General features: G+C 41.3%; 1 protein-coding gene and 1 long non-coding RNA gene across 37 annotated transcripts in view; one reads left to right on the top strand and one right to left on the bottom strand.

Annotated features, from left to right (window-relative positions):
- Positions 1-4,306: 4,306 nt before the first annotated feature.
- LOC147369949 (uncharacterized) lies at positions 4,307-7,347 on the bottom strand. The gene is made up of 3 exons (XR_015168189.1): positions 7,213-7,347; positions 5,472-5,613; positions 4,307-5,278 (listed from the first exon to the last, which is right to left on the bottom strand). It is a non-coding gene; the product is annotated as an uncharacterized LOC147369949 (long non-coding RNA).
- Positions 7,348-7,732: 385 nt separating this feature from the next.
- LOC147369947 (uncharacterized) overlaps positions 7,733-23,070 on the top strand; it is a 779,924-nt gene continuing 764,586 nt past the window's right edge. For 6 of the 36 annotated variants that reach the window (XR_015168168.1, XR_015168166.1, XR_015168162.1 and 3 more), the window contains exons 1-2: positions 8,221-8,360; positions 8,459-8,564. Coding sequence is in view for 7 of the 36 variants with exons in the window: in XM_086413024.1 (XP_086269150.1) it covers positions 8,186-8,360; positions 8,459-8,564; positions 20,376-20,400 (306 nt within the window). In the remaining 29 variants the exon portion in view is untranslated. Of the gene's footprint in view, positions 8,361-8,458; positions 8,565-20,375; positions 21,476-23,070 lie in introns of those variants that run through there. The other 30 variants (XR_015168184.1, XR_015168181.1, XR_015168180.1 and 27 more) reach the window with 22 other exon arrangements.

Here is a 23,070-nt window from a genome sequence, read left to right as displayed (position 1 = left end):
ATGTAGATTATTACATTAAAATATCTGCCTTCAAGTGTACTGTTAAGGCTATTTTTGTCTAGGTTGTCAAGCCCCTGGACACATACTCGGTAAATTATATAATTTTCTGGGCTGATTCAAACATGTCTTCAATTCCTTAACTGATTTGACTTGCACCACCCTGCCTGCTTCCAGAGCAGGGTTGACCCCAGAAGTGAGAAAGGCCATGAGATCTCTTCTTTTGTTCTTTCCACTCTCGCATGTTGAAAGGGAGGGTCTCATACTGTGTGTTTTCAATGTCTTATCTTCCTCCTTATTGGGTCTAGCATTGTGAGATGGAGAGTAGAAGGATTAGGAGGAAGGAGAAGCTTCCTTAGTCAGTTTTCATTTACTTATTACTTCTTCTTTGACTTAAATTTTAGTGGTCCTGGCATGGCAGATATCTAAAAGCTGGCTTTTTTTAAAATTAGTTTTTAGTGGGGTGTAGTTGCTTTACAATGTCATGTTAGTTTCTACTACACAACAAAATGAATCAGCCATACATATACATATATCCCTGCTCTTTTGGACTTTCTTACCATTCGGGCTACCACGGTGCATTAAATAGTGTTCCCTGAGCTATATAGTATGTTCTCATTAGTTATGTATTTTATACACAGTATAAACGATGTGTATGTATCAACCACAACCTCCCAACTCCTCCCCTGACTTCCCCCTTTTATATGTATACAATGGCATATTACCAAACCATAAAAAGAAATGAAATTGGGTCATTTGTAGAGACATGGATGGACCTACAGAGTGTCCTACAGAGTGAAGTATGTCAGAAAGAGAACAAATATTGCATACTAACACATATATGTGGAATCTAGAAAAATGGTACAGATGATCTTATTTGCAAAGCCTGGCTCTTTTGAGGGCATGTGTCAAAGTTCTTCCCAAAGCTCTGGGGGAGAAGGGCTGCCTTACTCTGTCTTCCCTGTTTTGGGGTTCATGTTTGAATGATGGTCTCCCTCTTGGGAGCTGAGGCCCAGCTACTCCTTATAGTGTTTACCTAGTGTGAACCTGTCAGCTGTTCCTCCCCTGCTGTCTCTCTCTCCAGGCTTCCTTTTAGGCACTAAAGCAGACGAGCGTGTGTATTGCCTCAGAAATGCAACCAGTGAGGAGTGATGTTCTGGTCTCCTCCAAGTAGCCTCTTCTGAACTTCACAGGTGATCGTCTTAGATTCTTCCTCTTTTTGTCTAGTAAGGGGAAGGTAACCCTTTACCATACCTGTGGGGAAGCAAGAGAATCTTTTTTCATGATGAAATCTGAATTTTTCATAAACCTGATGACTCCAGGAACTCTCTCTTCCCCCTTTGTCCCTGGCCGTGGCTAATGCAGATGACAGATGCATAGTAAGACCGCACTAGTTAACTGGACAGAGTCCTCTCAGCTGCCATTGAGCCTTGCGGAGGGGGTCTCTTTCCAATCATCAGTAAATCTCTTCAAAATTTAAGTGTTAAGCCTGTCCTTTTCCTTACCTTTGAGCCCTAGATGTTCATTTCCGGATTACAGAAAACCCAGCATCTGTTAAATATCAATAATGTCTCACTTTAGCTTCAAAATCTGAAACAACTACTCTTTCTGAATTTAAAAAAAAATGTTAACAATTCAAATCTGGTAGGTCATGTGGATCAAGTGAGGAACCTGTGTTTTTCTTATTTCCTCCTGGAGGCAACATTTAAACAGTAATATTCCTATCCTTTGTAATATATGAATTGTGTTACTGCTGAATTAGGCAGAGTTTTCATTCATCCTGTATATAAAATGTGACCAAACTATATTTTTTTAAGCATCATAAAGATTAGGGTACAATAGAAACACATTCCTTGCATTGTTTTATATAACTAGATTCTGAGGAAATGAGTGTTTCAAATAAAGTAATTCCCAATCTGTATGGCCCTAACAATCCTCTGACTCTAGCTTCAAAATTAATACTGTTACTGCTATTCATGGCAATTATTCTTGACAAATTTATTCAAATATGAATTTAATAGAGAATTTATAATTGCTTATATTTAGTCCTTGTCCAGGTCATTTTAGGACCCTGCACAAAAACAGAGAAGTAATTTGACAAAGAAAATTCAATGTATTTGAACAGGATTTATTTGTTTATTTATTTTTATAAATTTATTCATTGTAATTGGAGGCTAAAGTGGGCCTTAGAAAGCATCACTATGAACAAAGCTAGTGGAGGTAATGAGCTATTTCAGTTGAGCTATTTCAAATCCTGAAAGATGATGTTGTGAAAGTGCTGCACTCAATATGCCAGCAAAATTGGACAACTCAGCAGTGGCCACAGGACTGGAAAAGATCAGTTTTCATCCCAATCCCAAAGAAAGGCAATGCCAAAGAATACTCAAACTACCGCACAATTGCACTCATCTCACACACTAGTAAAGTAATGCTCAAAATTCTCCAAGCCAGGCTTCAGCAATACATGAACTGGGAACTCCCAGATGTTCAAGCTGGTTTTAGAAAAGGCAGAGGAACCAGAGATCAAATTGCCAACATCCGCTGGATCATGGAAAAAGCAAGAGAATTCCAGAAAAACATCTATTTCTGCTTGAGTGACTATGCCAAAGCCTTTGACCGTGTGGATCACAATAAACTGTGGAAAATTCTGAAACAGATGGGAATACCAGACCACCTGACCTGCCTCTTGAGAAACCTATATGCAGGTCAGGAAGCAAGAGTTAGAACTGGACATGGAACAACAGCCTGGTTCCAAATAGGAAAAGGAGGACGTCAAGGCTGCATATTGTCACCCTGTTTATTTAACTTCTATGCAGAGTACATCATGAGAAACGCTGGGCTGGAAGAAGCACAAACTGAAATCAAAATTTCCAGGAGAAATATCAATAATCATATGCAGATGATACCACCCTTATGGCAGAAAGTGAAGAGGAACTAAAAAGCCTCTTGATGAAAGTGAAAGAGGAGAGTGAAAAAGTTGGCTTAAAGGTCAACATTCAGAAAACAAAGATCATGGCATCTGGTCCCATCACTTCATGGGAAATAGATGGGGAAACAGTGGAAACAGTGTCAGACTTTATTTTTAGGGGCTCCAAAATCACTGCAGATGGTGATTGCAGCCATGAAATTAAAAGACACTTACTCCTTGGAAGAAAAGTTATGACCAACCTAGATAGCATATTAAAAAGCAGAGACATTACTTTGCCAACAAAGGTCCATCTAGTCAAGGCTATGGCTTTTTCAGTAGTCATGTATGGATGTGAGAGTTGGACTGTGAAGAAAGCTGAGCGCCAAAGAACTGATGCTTTTGAACTGTGGTGTTGGAGAAGACTCTTGAGAGTCCCTTGGACTGCAAGGAGATCCAACCAGTCCATTCTAAAGGAGATCAGTCCTGGGTGTTCTTTGGAAGGAATGATGCTGAAGCTGAAACTCCAGTACTTTGGCCACCTCATGTGAAGAGTTGACTCATTGGAAAAGACTCTGATGCTGGGATTGAGGGCAGGAGGAGAAGGGGATGACAGAGGATGAGATGGCTGGATGGCATCACCGACTCGATAGACGTGAGTCTGCGTGAACTCTGGGAGTTGGTGATGAACAGGGAGGCCTGGCGTGCTGCAGTTCATGGGGTCGCAAAGAGTCAGACGCAACTGAGCGACTGAACTGAACTGAATTACTTTACAATATTGTAGCGGTTTTGCCATATATTGACATGAATCAGCCACAGGTGTACATGTGTTCCCCATCCTGAAGCCTCCTCCTCCCTCCCTCCCCATCCCATCGCTCTGGGTCATCCCAGTGCACCATCCCTGAGCACCCTGTCTCATGCATTGAACCTGGACTGGCGATCCATTTCACATATGATAATATATGTTGAATGGGATTTATAAGGACAAAATTACATGGGGATTACATTTTACCCATGAGTAGAATATGTAAAGTGTGTTAATTGCTCAGTTGTGTTCGACTCTTTGTAACCCATGGACTGGACCCCGCCAGGTTTCTCTGTCCATGGAATTCTCCAGGCAAGAATACTGGAGTGGGTTGCTATTCCCTTCTCCAGGGGATCTTCCCAATCCAGGGATTGAATCTGGGTCTCCTGCATTGCAGGCAGATTCTTTAATGTCTGAGCCACCAGGGAAGCCCAGAATATGTAAAGAAGGTGGTAAAATATTGGTATGTAAGGAGGCTAGAAAACTGGTTTAAGAAGGAGAAAGGTGAATCAGTGATGCATTGGCCAGTGATGGAAGGAAAAGTGCAGGCGAGAGAACACAGTCAAAATCTGTATTCTTGGTGTATGTGGGCGGGGCAGGTGAGACAGTAACAGAAAGCATGTAAATGAAAAGTGTTGTCAGGGAATATATAGATGTGCTCTTGAGAGGTGGAGAACATGAGAATGTCTTCACTGAGGAGACAGGTTCTCGTGGGTACTGTGATAAATCTAATGCATTATTATATATATATATACATGATATATACATACATATAGATGCATATATTATATATATGTGTATTTCTGTATTTTATATTGATGACTGTATTATGTTCATATTAAACGAATGGAATAACAAATATGTATGGTTTAAAACACAAAGAGTGTAGATTATATTCAAGAAAATATCCTCTATCAGTGTGGGAATGTGGCTCCTCATCTTACACTCTGTTAGAGAGAGGCGACTTAGAGCTTCACTTGTTGCCTGTTAACCAGGTCCTTTCCCATTTCTGTCTCCCAAGCAGTTCTTGTTCCTCCATCCTAGCTCCATGTGATGCTAAAATGGAGTTGATTTGGTGATCAGTAGGGTATCCCGGCGGAGAAGGCGATGGCATCCCACTCCAGTACTCTTGTCTGGAAAATCCCATGGACGGAGGAGCCTGGTGAGCTGCAGTCCATGGGGTCGCTAAGAGTCAGACACGACTGAGCGACTTCACTTTCATTTTTCACTTTCATGCATTGGAGGAGGAAATGGCAACCCACTCCGGTGTTCTTGCTGGAGAATTCCAGGGACAGGGGAGCCTGGTGTATGGGGTCGCACAGAGTCGGACACGACTGAAGCGACTTAGCAGCAGCAGCAGCAGCAGCAGCAGGGTATCCCGGGTGGCTCAGTTGGTCAGGAATCCACCTGCAATTCAGGAGGCTGCCTGCAGCACAGAAGACTGGGGTTCGATCCCTGGGTCAGGAAGATCCACTGGAGAAGGAAACGTCAACCCACTCCAGTAATCTTGCCTGGAAAGTGCTATGGAAAACCCCATAGCACTTCAGTGGCCTCAGGAAACCATAGATACCCTAGCAATGAGAAAGAAAGGGGATATGGTTAGTGCTGACGGGCTGTAGTTCAAAAGACATGTGAGGGTTCTGCACCCCTCCCAGGAACGTTTCACACCCAATTTAGGCCAGAATAACTAGTGTTTCTAGATTCGACTTCCTGGATGAGGAAGTGAAGCCCAAAATGCTGCCAAAGTTTGCTGAAATGGTTAACCTGTAGGAGCTGAAGGTCATCAGTACATTGCTGGGCATGCCTAGGGATGGCAGGAACCCTTTATTTTTGTTCACACTTGGGCCAGAGACATCTTCAGAGGGCACAGTCTAGTTGTTTGTGTTTTCTCATTCTTCACATCTAACTGAAAAGCAAACGTTTTAAAGTTTATATGTGGGTTTTCTAACAACACACACAGCATTTCCAAGAAGGAGGGTGGGATATGTGGGGGAAAGTAATCTATGGCACAGAATCTACAAAGATAGGAGATTTTACTTCTTTAAAATTGGAACATAGTATCTTTAAACAAAAAGTGGGAGTGGATTCAGAAGCATCCTCTGATGGTTTCTTTTTTCTTAGGTTGGTTTTCCTTGCCTGAGGGAAAAAAAAAAGTTCCAGAGGTTTGGATCTGTATTTTATTTATAGACGATATCTACACTTTTACTCTGAAATGTTTGGAGTTTGGAAGGAGGAGGAATTGCAATAAAAAAATGTACAAAAGTGAAAGCTATAAAGAAAACTCATGACAAAGGCACAAGTATTTGCATTTCATGTTTGTAAATGATACCCTTTATGGTGTTTTCCCACATGAATCTGAAATCAAAATCTTCTAACAGGTCTGTCCTTAATTGCATCCTCCAAAAGTTTTGTAAGGAATTTTTTGTTTTCCCTAAAAGAGAGATGGAAGTACCCATTTGGATCAATTGTAATGGTAGGGAAAAATTAGTTAATTCTCTCTATATTGGGTGAAATTGAAGGTTGCTGTAAGGACAAACGCAGGCGAGTGGCATGCCAGGACTGCTTGCAGGGAAACTCATATGCTTGGGTTCCGTGTTTGGCCTCAGGCCAAAGGCTGCAACTAACAGGAAAGTGTCAGCATCTCAATATAATTGCATGTCCCAGAGCCTATTATTGCACTAATAAAAATGCTTTTCAATAAATCTGAGAAAGGAAGAGAAAAAAAAACATGAAGAATTGCCTGAAATATTTTATTATATTCAATAAAATTCTCATTAATGGAAAGAGTAGCTTTCTGCTAAATAAATGCGCTTTAATTTTATTTTCTGATTAATTTGATTTGGGGGAAAAATACAAGTTGTATGTTTTTTTCCACTGTACTTTCTTGGCTAAAAGGCAAGTAGGCATCACTGTAGGCAAATATTTTTTCAAGGAGAGGGAAGAGGCAGGAGGACTAGGGCATAGGAAACTAAGAGTTTAGCTAGTAACTATGTCACGGATGTACTAAGTGACCTTGGGCAAATGATTCAACCTCTCCATACCCATACGTAAAATGTTAATGTTTCATGCTTACAAAAATCTTTGAAATAAAAAAAATGTCAAAGGTATTTGCCATGTGTACTATTATTTATAAATGGGTGAAATAGAAAGCATGTGTGCCCACTAACAATGATCTTAATCACACATAGCAGCTTCTCTGAGATACTTTTCTGTGTTGGCAAATTTCATACCAATAATGAATATTCCAAATACCTTTATAAAAAAAGCCTCCCGAGTATCCTTATAGGAATGAGTCCTAAAAATGCTAGTATATGGATGTAATTTATAAAGATTTTTCTTTTGTGTTTCCTATGTGACAAAGAAATACAAATAAACAGAACAGTGATAAGTAAATTTCGTTGCTCACTTACTGTGGGCAATGTTCACAATCATAAAGGGAAAGAAGAGGAAAGGAAACTCTTTTATATTAAGCTTCAGTCACGAACCAGATGTTTGCATACGTTACCTTTTGGTGTTTAGGAAAATGTCTGGCACGTAGCTGTGCTCAATAAATATTTGTTGGGTGAACAAATGCATCTTGTTTTCATAATTCTTAAAATAACCTTACAAAACAAAACATCTCCAATTTACAGAAGAGTAAGGTTAAAAATCTCTATATGAAGAACACACAATCGGCAGATGCCGGAGCCAGAGTTTTAGCACTGGTTTGTCTAACTCCAAAACGAATGTTCTCCATAACAGGACTTTGGCAGCGTTTTCATCACTTGAGGTCACTATTCCAAAGTCCATCAATTATTTTGATGACTTTATTGAATGAGAAAGAAGTTGACAGGATGAGACTGTTAACTGAACCAGACTTGTTTTCCTAACGCGCAGCAAGCCAAACGCTGAGACAGAGAGGTTTGCAGCAGAGAAGGTTTCTTCACAAGGCAGCCAGGTGAGGAGCTGAGAGACCTCAGATCCACCTTCCTGCAGGCTCAGGACATTTAGGCGATAAAGTTGAGGTGTGGGGAACTTGGAGAAAGGTAATTGGAGATAGGAAAAAGGTGAGACAGTCATCCTGCACAGGTGCAACTTGCCTACAGATGCCTGGCTCCAGCATATTCCGAGCATGGCATTTCTCAGTCCTCTGACGTCAAAAGGTCGAGGAGCAGACACTTGCTTATGCCCTGTAGTTGGAGGGTCCATGGTCCTCACCCGTCTTAACTGGCGGGCGCTGGAACTGGATGCTGCTGACTCCAAGGCTCTGAAAAGTAGCTCAGGGAAACATAACGTTAGTGCTGCTAGGAGGACGGGTAGCTTTCTGTGAAAACAATTCAAGTGAGCTTGGACAGAGAAGGCTGGTTACAGGTGTTGTGGGCTTGTTGATTACTGTCAGTTTCAAGACCGCCTAGGTGTTTTGGGCTCAGAGAATCTGGGTAACACCTTACGTGAAGAGTTCGTTCTAAGTGAAGGTGGGAGACAAAGGGAGATGTTGGATGCCTGTGTCTGGTGGAGAAGCTCATCTGCTGGCCCGGCCTGTGAGTGGCAGATGCGAGTCCTGCAAGCAAGGAAGGCTGGAAGCTGGGAAGATAGAAGAAAAGAGGATCTGGTTTGGGTGGATACCGGAAGGAAACAGGCCCAGGCCTGAGCCTCTCTGTCCTGCCGGTTTTGGTAAATTCCCTGGGGGGAAGAACGAGGTTTGCCCTTTGTTAGTAGATTGGGCCTTTGCCTTGTGCTGCTTAACCACTTACGGCCTTGCTTCTTTTCAGCCCACCACCGTTGCCCTGCCTCGTACAGCTGGAGTGGGAACCTGCAGACATTTTCCTTGGTCAGTTGGTGCGACGTGAAGCTTTGTTGGGAAAAAGGTGCTTTTGGGTGAGTTTGACTATACCCTGACTTTCTGGCCAGTTTAGCCAGCAGCAGCGGTGCTTCCTGGAGGGTCTCTCCAGAACCCCCCAGGCACAGCTTCACAGAGTCTTCCTGGCGTCTCAGAGCCCCCAGCAGGGCTGGCCTGTGGGAAGCTGCCTGTAGGAAGCGGCGCTCTGGCTGACTCCTCAGCCGTCCAGGGCTCATGGCCTCGCTCTTGTTAATGAGGTTTGACTCTCAGCCTGGGAGAGAGACATCTTCCAAATTTCTTCCTCCTTTAGACACTTTGTCTTAGCTCTCGAAGTTGCCGGCTGCTTCCTGTATCTGATGTACTCATGGTTTTTACCTTTACCTCTTTCTCCTTTGTAGTTAATCCTCTGTTAAAAAGCTAAACTTTCTTTGTTACATTTTCTCTCTTCAGATTTTTAGCCTGGTTTCTGTTTCCCTTTAGGACCCTGATCAATTCATTGGCTTGCCCTCAAATGCCTTTGTGAGACTTGTTTGTTTGGGATTGTTTATTGGGGCTTAGGGAGCCAAAGACAAGGACAGAGGAGTGAAATAGGAAGAAGGGAGAACCGATATAGTTATGAGTTATCCAGTTGGTCATGCCAGCAGGCAATGGGTTTTCAATGTATAGGTCCTTCTAAGAAACCGATGAAATCTATCTCAGAGCCGATAGGGGGAGGAATGGAGGAGACATTTAACCACTGGCTTTCCTTTCCCATGCTTACGGTGGAAACTTCCCAGGTTGCATCAGTGCCGATGTGGTTGAAGCCTGCCTAGAGCCAGTTGCTGTTGAAGTTGTTGGAATAAGAGGTGAAGGCAATAGAAGGTGTAAATTGGTGCATAAGATGTGTTTGGTGTAATTACTAAAATAAGAAATGGATATTTAAATGTTTTATAAAAATTTAGCTAAAAATTCAGGATGTGAAAATTGTTAATAATTAAAAAATGTGAGCTGCAACTTGGTTCCTCCATTTAAAGTGTCTAGGTCTAATGGGGTGAGGGTGAGTTGGAGATGGGCCCTGTAAACAAACAAACAAAAAACAAGTACTGAGCAGGGCAGTATGCAATGAGGTTGAGTAATGGCGTGTTCCTATGGAAATTTCTGAGGGGACATTGCATTTACTGGAGCAAAAGGCCCGCTAGTCCAAGAAATGGACTTAGCTCTGCCAAAGCCCTGGTGCCTCAGCAGTAAAGAATCTAATGCCGGAGGGGAGGGTTTGATCCCTGGGTCAGGAGGATCCCCTGGAGTAGGAAATGGCAACCCACTCCAGTATGCTTGCCTGGGAAATCCCATGAACAGAGGAGCCTGGAGGGCTATAGTTCATGGGGTTGCAAAGAGTTGGACATGATTTAGTGACAAAAGAAAAACAGCAACAAACTGCCAAAGCTGGGAGATCATAGCAAGGAAGAGGAGATGTTGTTAGAAATTCCAAAAATGTCAGGAGATAGGTTAAGTAGCAGAGGCTGGAAATGGAGTGTCCCCTTATTTTGTTATTCCTTGGGCTGTGGATGTGACTGGAGAAAACTGGGACTGCAGGTGAATTCTGAAATTAAATGGCGCAAGTTAATGGAGAAACAGTGAAACCCTGTTTTCTGTTGCCCTTCCTAACAGACATCTTCTGTGTCCACCCATCCACTTCCTACCTTTTACATCAACTCAATGGGAGAGAGGAGTAAAGTCAGTGTCTTCCTTACTCTCCCTTCAGGCCACTTCCTGACCTTCCTTCTTCCATCCCCAGCATCTGAGGACCGTGCTATTGTTTTTCCCTACGGCTGGTCTTGTTTCCATTTTCTAATCTGTGAGCCAAAATTACAAGGCTTGACAGTTATTTTGAAAAATATTTACACTTTTGACTTAGAAATCTTCAAAAATGTTTCTGAATTTTTATTTAGAGAAATATTTTTATAAGATTTGGCACTTTTGAATTCTAGGAAGCTAGAAGTTTGTGTGAATCATGGCAAAAAGAAATCGTTTTCTGTTAAATGGTTAATTTTTTTTTTCAAATAATGTAAAAGTTAAAGGTGGAAACAAATCGGAAATTATGGGAGATGGCAAAAAGAACTAATATTGTTTGAGAAGTCAATTTTTGTGTATGTGCCTTCCTTTGATCTGTGACATACTACCAGACAGGTATCATCTTCGATTTGTAGCAGAAAAAAATTGAGCATAGAGGGTTGTAATTAACCTACCTTAAGTCATATAGGTCATCCTTTCCTGGACTCTTATGTCCACAATCATTTCTTCCCCCTCTGAAATTTGGTTGCATGCTTTAGATGTAGGGTGCTTTTGGCTCTTTTGATATTCCAGACTTATGCTGTCAGAGTATTTTTAAGCTCAGCCTCATAGGCTAAAGACAAGGGATATTTCTTTACTGTCACTAGTGCCTAGTGATGCTAAAAGGATGATGAGCTCTGAGCGGTGTAGGGAGAAGAGGATATATTTGGTGGATTAATACCAGTTCTGCCTCTTTCAGCTGGTGACTATAGGAAAGTCACTTAAAGTTTGTGATTTCAGCTTCTTTATCTTATAAAATGGTCACAATACAACCCATCTGTCAGGCTTTTTAGGATGATTAAACTAGATGCTGTAACTTACAGTTCCCAAAAGTGTGTTCTTTGGAATTCAGTTCAGTTCAATCGCTGAGTCATGTCCGACTCTTTGCAACCCCATGGACTGCAGCAAGCCAGGCCTCCCTGTCCATCACTGACTCCTGGAGTTTACTCGAACTCATGTCCATTGAGTCGGTGATGCCATCCAGCCATCTCATCCTCTGTCGTCCCCTTCTTCTCCTGCCTTCAATCTTTCCCAGCATCAGGGTCTTTTCAAACAAGTCAGCTCTTTGCATCACGTGGCCAAAGTATTGGAGTTTCAGCTTCAACATCAGTCCTTCCAAAGAACATTCAGGATTGATTTCCTTTAGGATGGACTGGTTGGATCTCCTTGCAGTCCAAGGGACTCTCAAGAGTCTTCTCCAACATCACAATTCAAAAGCAATTCTTTGGTGCTCAGCTTTCTTTATAATCCAACTCTCACATGGTTTTTCCTGTAGTCATGTATGGATGTGAGAGTTCTTTGGAATACCAACCTTAAAAGGTGCTCCTCTGCAAGAAAACTTCTTGCCTAAATAACTTCATAAAATGTGTGTGTGTGTGTGCATGCATGTGTGTGTGCTGAGTTGTTTGTGTGACTCTTTGCAACCCCATGGACTGTAGCTGTCAGGCTCCTGTGCCCATGGAATTTCCCAGGCAAGAATACTGGTGTAGGTTGCCATTTCCTCCTCCAGGGGATCTTCCCAACTCAGGGATCGAATCCGCATCTCCTGCCTTAGCAAGTGGATTATTCATATTTACCACTGCACCTCCTGGTGAAATGTACAGCATAAGCCTTGTAATGAATCTCTGACTAAATTAGCACATTCAGGAGTCTGGGAGGTTCAGCAAGAAAGAAGGCTTAGTTCAGTTCAGTAGCTTAGTTGTGTCCGACTCTCTGTGAACCCATGAACCACAGCACACCAGGCCTCCCTGTCCATCACCAACTCCCGGAGTCCACCCAAACCCATGTCCACTGAGTCGGTGATGCCATCCAACCATCTCATCCTCTGTCGTCCCCTTCTCCTCTTGCCCTCAATCTTTCGCAGCATCAGGGTCTTTTCTAACGAGTCAGCTCTTTGCATCAGGTGGCCAAAGTATTGGAATTTCAGCTTCAACATCAGTCCTTCCAATGAACACCCAGGACTGATATCCTTTAAGATGGACTGGTTGGATCTCCTTGCAGTCCAAGGGACTCTCAAGAGTCTTCTCCAACACCACAGTTCAAAAGCATCAATTCTTCTGTGCTCAGCTTTCTTTATAATCCAACTCTCACATCCATACATGACCACTGGAAAAACCATAGCCTTGACTAGACGGACTTTTGTTGGCAGAGTAATGTCTCTCCTTTTTAATATGCTATCTAGGTTGGTCATAACTTTCCTTCCAAGGAGTAAGTGTCTTTTAATTTCATGGCTGCAATCACCATTTGCAGTGATTTTGGAGCCCAGAAAAATAAAGTCAGCCACTGTTTCTAGAAAGAAGGCTATTTACCTTTTTAACCAAGTGTTTCTCATACCTGTTTGACCAACTACTTTTTTTGTTTTTACTTAATGTACGTTGAGTAGGTAGAAGATGCACTAGGAATAACACTTTGTGTAGTATTATGGAATTCAGATTTTACGATTTAAACATTAGATTGTAAAGCTTGGACAGCCACTAGGATTAGATGGGAATTTAATCCAAAAATATTATGAAGTGAATAAAGTAAAGAAGATGCTACCATTTGTGTTTTGAAAAAGAATATATATTCCTATATTGTATGAAATTTTGGGAAGGATGCAATAAACTATGTGGTAATATGTAGTTTCCTCTGTGACTGTGTCTGTCATGGAAGGGAGTCACATACACACACATGTATATGTGTACATATATGTGTCTGTATATATATTTACCCTGGTGCACTGTTTCAGTTCTTTAAGCAGATATTATTTGGCTAAAAAATATTAAATGTAATTAAAAGTACAGACTAAGAAAGCAGCTTAGTTTTTTATTATTTTTAGTGGATTAAAATTTTTAGAAAGCTTTCATAGTATTAAGTCATTTGTTAAGCATTATCTTTGTGCATTGGTGTCTTATGATCAGCAGGTCAGTCTCTGCGATGTGAGCTTGCCAGTTTGGTAATGTAAGTTAAGTGCGTAAAAGTTTTTTACCTTTTTTTGTATGCTTCCCCCAAAATTCTCATCTCTCAGTTTGGAGTATTACTACACTGACATCTTGACACTACAGAAACCAATACTAGAGATCCTGAGTAATACTGATCTGTAGAATTATGTTTACAGTTGATTCATTAATCTATAATATAATGCTATCTTTTGAGAATCTCAGACTAATTTGTGAAAATTTTAGTAGTTGTATGAGATTTCATATTTCCTGGCTTAAGTTGAACCTGCATTTAGGCTAATAGACTCATTCAGAAAGGCCACATGTGGCATTTTACAGTTTCAAATCCAAAAGGTACAAAGTGTTATAAACTACATCCTATACGTCAGTTTCTCACAAGGCAGAAGAGGTGGATTTGAATATGCAGTGATCGATAATATAAACAGGAAAGAAAGAAAAGCTTCTGTTCCTATTCACAACATAAGGAAGATAATTTGCAGTGTATTTCCAGTCCATGAGGTACTTAAAGCACATTTGGCAACACTTAGCAGTAAGTCAATGGCACCCCACTCCAGTACTCTTGCCTGGAAAATCCCATGGACGGAGGAGCCTGGTAGGCTGCAGTCCATGGGGTCTCGAAGAGTCGGACACGATTGAGTGACTTCACTTTCACTTTCATGCACTGGAGAAGGAAATGGCAACCCACTCCAGTGTTCTTGCCTGGAGAATCCCAGGGACGGGGAAGCCTGGTGGGCTGCCGTCTATAGGGTTGCACAGAGTCGGACACGACTGAAGCGACTTAGCAGCAGCAGCAGCAGCAGTAAGTGGCAAATCATTGTTATGTCTCTTCGTACCTACAAACTCTCATCCATCCGGTGTTGGGGCATTAGAACAGTTCTGTGGCTATATCTGCTCACTAGTCTTGCCAGTCTGTTGATTTTTGAATGTTGCCTGAAATCGACTGATCTAGTTTTTAAAAGTTATTCCTTAGGGATAAACGGAAGCTACTGGTTTCACTCCTAGTAGGGGAAAGAAAATAGAAATGGCCTCTTGTTTTACCCTTGTCCATTCACCCTTCCCCTCCCCAACTCCCTGGTTCATTCTTCATTACTGATTTCCCATTGGGTCCCACCCTCCAGTCTTAGCTAGAAAATTCACCATTTCTTAGTGGAGTGGAATTTCCTGTTTGATATCTATCTAAAAATAAAGTTAGAGAAAAAGAGGAAGTTTAGAAGGGTCAAAAGCAATGCTCTAGGGGATATTTCTTGTTCTTTAGTAGTGACAGATTATCATTTAAACCAATAAAGGAGAAAACAGAGTAATAATTCCTTTGGATACCTTTTAGTCTTGTTTCTTTCCGAGTGCCCACAGTTTGAGAACTGATAGGCAAAGAAGAATGTTTTTATTGGGTTGACCAAAAAAACCATTAGGGTTTTTCTGTAAGATGTAACAGAAAAACTCAAATGTTGAACATTTTGGCCAACCCAACACCAATCCTGAACCATTACTATTTAAGAACAGTGTGCTAAAAGCCTAAGTGAGTATTTCAGTGATCAGGTAGATGAAATTTATAGTATTGGCAGCAATCTGACCTTTCCCTACAGTTGTGAGCATTTTTGAATGATTATACATCTCTACCAACATCAGAATGAGTCTGGATTGATACTTAAACATTTTAGAAAATTGTAAATCAGAGATATGATAACTTTATTAATTTGTTTACCATGTGTTAGGCACTAATTTGAAGTACTTTACATTTACTCATTTAACCATCTTGTTAAGCCAGGTACTATGAATAATTACTCTGTACTTAGGAAAATGAGGTTCAGTTCAGTTTAGTCACTTAGTCATGTCCGACTCTTTGTGACCCCATGAACTGCAGCACGCCAGGCCTTCCTGTCCATCACCAACTCCCGGAGTCCACCCAAACCCATGTCCATTGAGTCAGTGGTGCCATCCAACCATCTCATCCTCTGTCGTCCCCTTCTCCTGCCCTCAATCTTTCCCAGCATCAGGGTCTTTTCAAATAAGTCAGCTCTTCATATCAGGTGGCCAAAGTGCTGGAGTTTCAGCTTTAACATCAGTCCTTCCAATGAACACCCAGGACTGATCTCCTTTAGAAAAAAGAGGTATAAAAGGTTAAACAGCTTGTCTACAGTCTCACAGCTAGTGAGTGATAAGGATTGGGTCCCAAGCAAACTAGTTCTAGAACTAGTGTTTTTAACTATTAACAATGCAACATAATATCTTGATGAATATAGAGAATTTACCCTCAAAGGTCCATCTGGTCAAAGTTATGGTTTTTCCAGTAGTCCTATATGGATGTAAGAGTTCAACTATAAAGAAAGCTATAGTTGGACTATAAAGAGAGCTGAAGAATTGATGCTTTTGAACTGTGGTGTTGGAGAAGACTCTTGAGAGTCCCTTGGACTGCAAGGAGATCAAACCAGTCAATCCTAAAGGGAAATCAGTCCAGAATGTTCATTGGAAAGACTGACGCTGAAACTGAAACTCCAATACTTTGGCCACCTGATGTGAAGAACTGAGTCATTGGAGAAGACCCTGATGCTGGGAAAGATTGAAGGCAGGAGGAGAAGGGGTTGACAGAGGATAAGATGGTTGGATGGCATCACCGACTCGATGGACATGAGTTTGAGCACTCTCTGGGAATTGGTGATGGACAGGGAGGCCTGGCATGCTTCAGTCCATGGGGTTGCAAAGAGTTGGACATGACTGAATGACTGAATGGAACTGATAGGTGTAAAAATATGATATTATGTAATATTTGCATACTTCTTTTGGTAGTTTTATGTATTGTATCACAGTCTTGGGGAAGGTAAAATTTAGGAGAGTGGTAGTGAGAACTAACAGTAATTGAATATCTGCTAAGGGCCAGGCCATTTACATGCATGAACAAGTGAAGGGAACATTTGGATGCTTTGTTTGGCTTAGGGATCAGGTAACTTTTAATGTAAAGGGCTAAATAGTAAATGTTTTAGGTTTTGTGGACCATATATGTCTGTTTCCTACCTATCCTCCCTTGCTCCCTCCTCTTTCTCTACCCCTTTCTCCTCTCCCCACTCATCTGTCCCTCTCCCCCTTCCTCTGTCCCTCTCCCCTCCCCCCGCTTCCCTCCTCCCCTACCTCTCTTCTCCCCTCCTCTCTCCCCCCACCCCCTTCTCACTTCCTCTTTCTTCTTTTCTTCCTATGTCTTTTTAAAATGTAAAAATTGTTCTTAGTTTGGAGCAGTACAAACCAGATTTGGGTTTTAGGTCATGGGTTTTCATCCAGCCTAAAAAGTCATTTAACTTGTTGGCTTACATGTTGAAAAGGTAGGATACATTTCAGAAGGCAGTTCCTCAGAGTTCTGGTTTCACTCTGCTGAAACTCACTGAGACCCTCTTTGTATTGGATTTGTTTTCAACATTGCAAGATGGCTGTGCAGAACAACTAGGGTGAGAAGGCGATGGCACCCCACTCCAGTGCTCTTGCCTGGAAAATCCCATGGATGGAGGAGCCTGGTGGGCTGCAGTCCATGGGGTCGCGAAGAGTCGGACACGACTGAGGGACTTCACTTTCACTTTTCACTTTCATGCATTGGAGAAGGAAATGGCAACCCACTCCAGTGTTCTTGCCTGGAGAATCCCAGGGACGGGGGAGCCTGGTGGGCTACCGTCTATGGGGTCGCACAGAGTCAGACACGACTGAAGTGACTTAGCAGCAGCAGCAGCAGCAGTTCATATTTGAGGGATGGTATGATGTGAAGGAGAGGGCATCTGCTGATCAGAACAAAGCACCAATACTGAGCACTGCTCTGATTGGACAATCTTTGCATTGTCCACACCCTAAACTGATTCCTGAAACTGACTCCTAAAACTAAGAATTTATGGCACTAAGTGGCTTAGGCATGAATTGGAAGAATTCTCAAGCATTGTGCAGCCAGAGAAATGGGGTTATCTACAACTCCAACTCATGAGTCAGGAATGGGTCCTGAGATTTTACATTTTTTACAATTTGCCAGGTGATGTTAACAGTTTCTGGTCAATAGACCAGAAACTTTTTACACTTTGAGTGACAAGATTTTTCTAAACCTAAACAGACTATTAAATGAGTGGCTGATAGAATAAATTTGGGGGAGATAATCACAGTGTCTAAAATTTTATAGAATTATATTTTGTGTAACTGTTGAAAATAATGCATGAACAATGTGTGGACTAGAATCAGGATATGAGTAATAGCTATTGCCAAGATTTTCCAGCATGAGATGTTTTTTATAATAGAGAAAAATTTGAAGCTCCCATACCAGTTCTGGAGGGAGACATGGAAAGGTAGAAATAGATGTGGGAGAGGGAGTGAGGAAGAGAGAAAAAAATGGGAACCACCTTATGTGGTCACACTTTTACTTATAAATGCTTGTGAAAACTGAAGTAAGTGTACTGATTTTCCTGTGGACTGAGGCATCAGTAAAATTTGCGGAAGCCAGAGCCTAAAAGACAGAGAGCATCGATGTGTATAATTGCCTCGGGGATTATTTGAAGTCTTAGAGGTGCTACTTCAGAGGACTGGGGATTCTTACAATCCAGGGAAAGCCACCCAGTTTTAACATTCCAGTTCCATGAGGTATTTTATTAATCACTGCAGCACTTGGGAGGGTGGGATATTGATTTTGAAATGGGGCTGATTTGAAAATCTGAGATGTTAAAAGAACTTACCTAAGAAGAAGGCAATGGCACCCCACTCCAGTAGTCTTGCCTGGAAAATCCCATGGATGGAGGAGCCTGGTGGGCTGCAGTCCATGGGGTCGAGAAGAGTCAGACACGACTGAGCGACTTCACTTTCACTTTTCACTTTCATGCATTGGAGAAGGAAATGGCAACCCACTCCAGTGTTCTTGCCTGGAGAATCCCAGGGACGGGGGAGCCTGGTGGGCTGCCATCTATGGGGTCGCGCAGAGTTGGACACGACTGAAGCGACTTAGTAGCAGCAGCAGTAGCAGTAAGGTATCACAGCAGATTAGGAATTTGAGTCCCAAGTGAACTAACTAGAAAACCCAAAGCTCACTTGATTACACTAGTCCTTTTCCTCCCAAATTGAACAAAACCCCTCAAGAACCTTTTATAAAATGAAATAGGAAGTGGGTCCTGCTATGGCTTAAGAATGTCTATGTACAAGAATTGAAGGGTGACAACCTGTTTGCAGATATATTGAGGCTGGTTGTGTCTTTTTTACTTAGGTTATACATTTGCTTGAGATAGTTTTTGGGAAGTCAGATAAATCCCCTCTGATCTACTTTTTCATGACATACTGTGTGGGGTCTCAGTGCATAACAGAGATAAGACTAAGCTTCTCTCTTGCTGTCTCTGAAACATCTCTAAGGAATCTTAGAGTGAAAACCACTATAATACATACTTTGTTACTCATAATTTTACAAGTGAAAAAACCTGAAATCCAGAGATTTTAAAATGAACTGTTCAGGGTAACACAGCAAGTTAGCAGCAGAGTGACTCCAAAGATGATTAAATCCCAGTGCTTAGTAGAGATTATTTGTGTTCAAAGTACAAATAAAAATTAATACAATTGCCTCAAGTGTGGAAGTATATTGAGATTTGTGGAAAGTAAACTATTTTAGATTTAGAATTTGCATCAGATGAGGCATCAAGGGATGTACTTTTAGATTTATTTTTGTTTTCTACTGTTTCTTGAAATTCTGAAGGTTTGGTTAATATTTTATTAAAACAATATTACTTTAAAATATTTTATTCTGTACAAGCAACCACATTCTTAGTTATAAGTCCTACCACATACAGGGGCTATTTTTATTTTTTGGCCAGCAGAATGTGCATCTGAATTTAGATTAAAATCAATGACAGTTTAAAGGAAATTCACTTTACATAAGAATGTTTTTTAAAGCATTGCTTAAATGACACTTGATTATATGTATTTTGATTTTATAACTGTCAATTATACTACTATTAATTGCCAATAGGGCCTTGTTCTAAAAGTATCTTTCAAAAAATATTGAACAAATTCATCTGAATTCAGTATTGACTCTGCCTTCTATTAGGCTTTTAGCCAAAATGTGACTCAGTAGGGTGAATACAGTAGCTGGAGCAATATAATAGCTTCACCCTTGGAAATCCTTTGGAGTAAAATGGTAACTGTGAGGGCAAAGGGGCATGTCTTGACAACAGTGCCTTTCATTGGTGCAGACGGTCAACCAAAGGCCAACACACAATGGTACAGGCTAGATGTATAATTCTAATGGCTCAACTATTTGGCAGAAAGCATAATGTACATAAAAACTCATGATCCCCCCCCCCAAAAATTCACGTTCCCCCAAATCTTGTTTCCCTAGATAGAAAAAAGGGACAAAAGACAGATTACAAGAAGAGAGAGACAGACAAAACATAGAGAAAAGAGAAGGAAGGGGAGGAGGTCAGAGGCTACTATAGTTGGTTTGGGCTTCTGTAAGAAAGAAACAAAGTAAAGTCACACAGTTGTGTCAGACTCTTTGTGACCCTATAGACTGTAGGCCGCTGGGCTCCTCTGTCCTTGGGATTCTCTAGGCAAGAATTACTGGAGTGGTTTGGCATTTCCTTCTCCAGGGGAATCTTCCCAACCCAGGGATTGAACCTGGGTCTCCCTCATTGCAGGCAGACTCTACCCTCTGAGCCACCATTCAAAATTATCTATCTTTGTGATAGTTTAATTTGTATCCTTGAGTTCTATTGTTCCTCACTTCTCCACTCGTCACCAGGATGAAGAGAGTACTCTTTTTACTGGCATTAAGTGAAAAATCAGGTAAGCTCTCCTCTGATACTTCCTTTGGAAAACATTCTTTTTTTCATTATTGAATTAGGCATTTCTTATTTTTCACCAGGCTTCCCTGGTGGCTCAGACAGTAAAGAGTCTGCTTGCAATTCAGGAGATCTAGGTTTGACCCCTGGGTCAGGAAGATCCCCTGGAGAAAGAAATGGCAACCTGTTCCAGTATTCTTGCCTGGAGAATTCCATGGACAAAGGAGCCTGGTGGACTACAGTCCATGGGGTCGCAAAGAGTCGGACGTGACTAACACATATTTCATAATTAGGAAAGTGTTACTCATTCTTTCTTTTTTTTCAGGTATATTAGCAGCTATAATAAATGAGAAGACTGCCTTGCCAGTATTTGCTGATAGAGCACAAGCCCTTTTTGTTTGAAGGTTTCAGGTCCCAACTATTCATTTGTATAACTACCTAGTGAGGAAGATAAAAGTAGTAAATCATCCAGGTATGTGATTCATAAGGAATTTAAGGATTATTTGTGTTTTTTGATCTCTTGATGCACAGTTTCAAGTCTTATTTTCTGTAGAATTAAATATGATGCATATGATATGAATCAAATATCAACTCACACAAAGTGAAATAAGGAGCCGTCAGTTTAAAAAGTCTTTCCCCCTAGATCCAAGGCTGGATATCTTCACATTCCCTCAGTTCCTAGTACACATGGCCTTTCTCCTCATTTTGTTCTGTGCCAAAGGGATTCAGAATATGCTACCTCAGAAGGTGCCTCTTTGGTGGAAGGATCATTTTGAACTGAAGGCAGTTAAGAGCAGATACAGGAGAAATTATCTGTCCTCCCCATTTCTGCCTAAAAGCAGGGCATAAATTTCCTGTGTGAAGGTATGCCCACTTCTCTCTCCAGTAACGAGAGCAGGAAAATAATCCTTCTCACTGGAGGCAGAGCGTAGGCATCGAGATGAATCTGTACAAACAAGTCTTTCTGATGTAATTCCCATCTTCTATTAGTTTTCCCTTGTACATTTATCAAATCAGTTTACCACCAGTTTACCACCTCTACAAGCACAAATCCTTTTGCCTTTGTTTTATCATTTCTCCACAATTTATTGCCCTTTGTTAAGATGGTATATAAACCTCAAATTCTAATCACTCCTTTTGAATTCACTTGTATGCTCATTATATGTGTAAATAAACTTTTTTTCTCCTGTTAGTCTGTATTTTGTTAGTTTGCTAGGCCTGACCAAACCTAAAGAGGGTATTAAAAAGTTTTTTTTCCCCTCTATTACAGTGCCTTTCTGGAAAACTCAGGTTTCTATTACACAAGAAAGTTTGTTGTTTATTTGTACTGAATAACTTTGTGATTAGCCTGTGCAATGTAAAACTTAAGTTATGATAAATTGGTCACTAATCATATAGTTTTTAATTAAAAACTAAAATGAAAGCTTAGTGATGTATTTGGTTATTTGGAAGACTATATATAGGGATTTTTTTATGCTATGTTAAGGTTTTTTTCATGCCACCCACCCCTCAAACCCCAACTAGTAACTTGCTACCTTGATTCTTCTTTTCAATAAGATAAATAAGAACATTTACTGAAAAGACAGTGAGTCAGTGAAAACAATGATGGGTGGATTACTAGTTTGGAGATCTGAGTTCTGTTTGCCTCTTTCTAATGGATCCAGGGGACTAGACAGTGTGTGGATCTGGAGATCAGGGACAGGGGTTATATCCAAGAACTAGGGTGGAGGGGATATGGCTGAAGTTCCGTGGGAGAAGCAGTCTACAACCAGGGCATGTCTTTAAGACAATGAGATAGGTAGAGGACAGGGGAGTGGATTAAGAAGTCAGGAGTTCTAGAATTACAGAATGGTGGAGTGGATGAGTGGGAGGCAGGTTTGGAGAATGATGGGGAGAGAAAGTAGGACTGGGGCCTGGTCTTATGTCCTGTGTGATTTTGGCCACATTTCCTCTTTCATAAACATTATTTCAATTCAGTTTTCATCTCTGTCAAGACCGGATCACCACACCTCTTGACAGTTTCATTCAGTGATCCAAGTTGGATTCTTCTTTGTAAATTCAAGTTGAGTCATTAAGATACACTAGAAAGATACAGGGAACTCTGAGCAGGAAGAAATCAGGCAAATGGATCACAATAAACTGTGGAAAATTCTGAAAGAGATGGGAATACCAGACCACCTGACCTGCCTCTTGAGAACTTTGTGTGCAAGTCAGGAAGCAACAGTTAGAACTGGACATGGAAAAACAGACTGGTTCCAAATAGGAAAAGGAGTACATCAAGGCTGTATATTGTCACACTGCTTATTTAACTTTTATGCGGAGTACATCATGAGAAACGGTGGACTGGGAGAAGCACAAGCTGGAATCAAGATTGCTGGGAGAAATATCAATCACCTCAGATATGCAGATGACACCACCCTTATGGCAGAAAGTGAAGAGGAACTCAAAAGCCTCTTGATGAAAGTGAAAGTGGAGAGTGAAAAAGTTGGCTTAAAGCTCAACATTCAGAAAACGAAGATCATGGCATCTGGTCCCATCGCTTCATGAGAAATAGATGGAGAAACAGTGGAAACAGTGTCAGACTTTATTTTTCTGGGCTCCAAAATCAATGCAGATGGTGACTGCAGCCATGAAATTGAAAGACGCTTACTCCTTGGAAGGAAAGTTATGACCACCCTAGATAGCATATTGAAAAGCAGAGACATTACTTTGCCAACAAAGGTCCGTCTAGTCAAGGCTGTGGTTTTTCCTGTGGTCATGTATGGATGTGAGAGTTGGACTGTGAAGAAGGCTGAGTGCCAAAGAATGGATGCTTTTGAACTGTGGTGTTGGAGAAGACTCTTGAGAGTCCCTTGCACTGCAAGAAGATCCAACCAGTCCATTCTGAAGGAGATCAGCCCTGGGATTTCTTTGGAAGGAATAATGCTAAAGCTGAAACTCCAGTACTTTGGCCACCTCATGTGAAGAGTTGACTCATTGGAAAAGACTCTGATGCTGGGAGGGATTGGGGGCAGGAGGAG

Source organism: Bos grunniens, chromosome 7, assembly GCF_055505025.1.
Source record: "Bos grunniens cultivar Pamir isolate PY7600 chromosome 7, Bosgru_T2T1.0, whole genome shotgun sequence".
Lineage (NCBI taxonomy): Eukaryota > Metazoa > Chordata > Mammalia > Artiodactyla > Bovidae > Bos > Bos grunniens.
The sequence above is the reverse complement of the archived record's forward strand: the minus strand, read 5'-3'. Positions and strand labels throughout refer to the sequence as shown.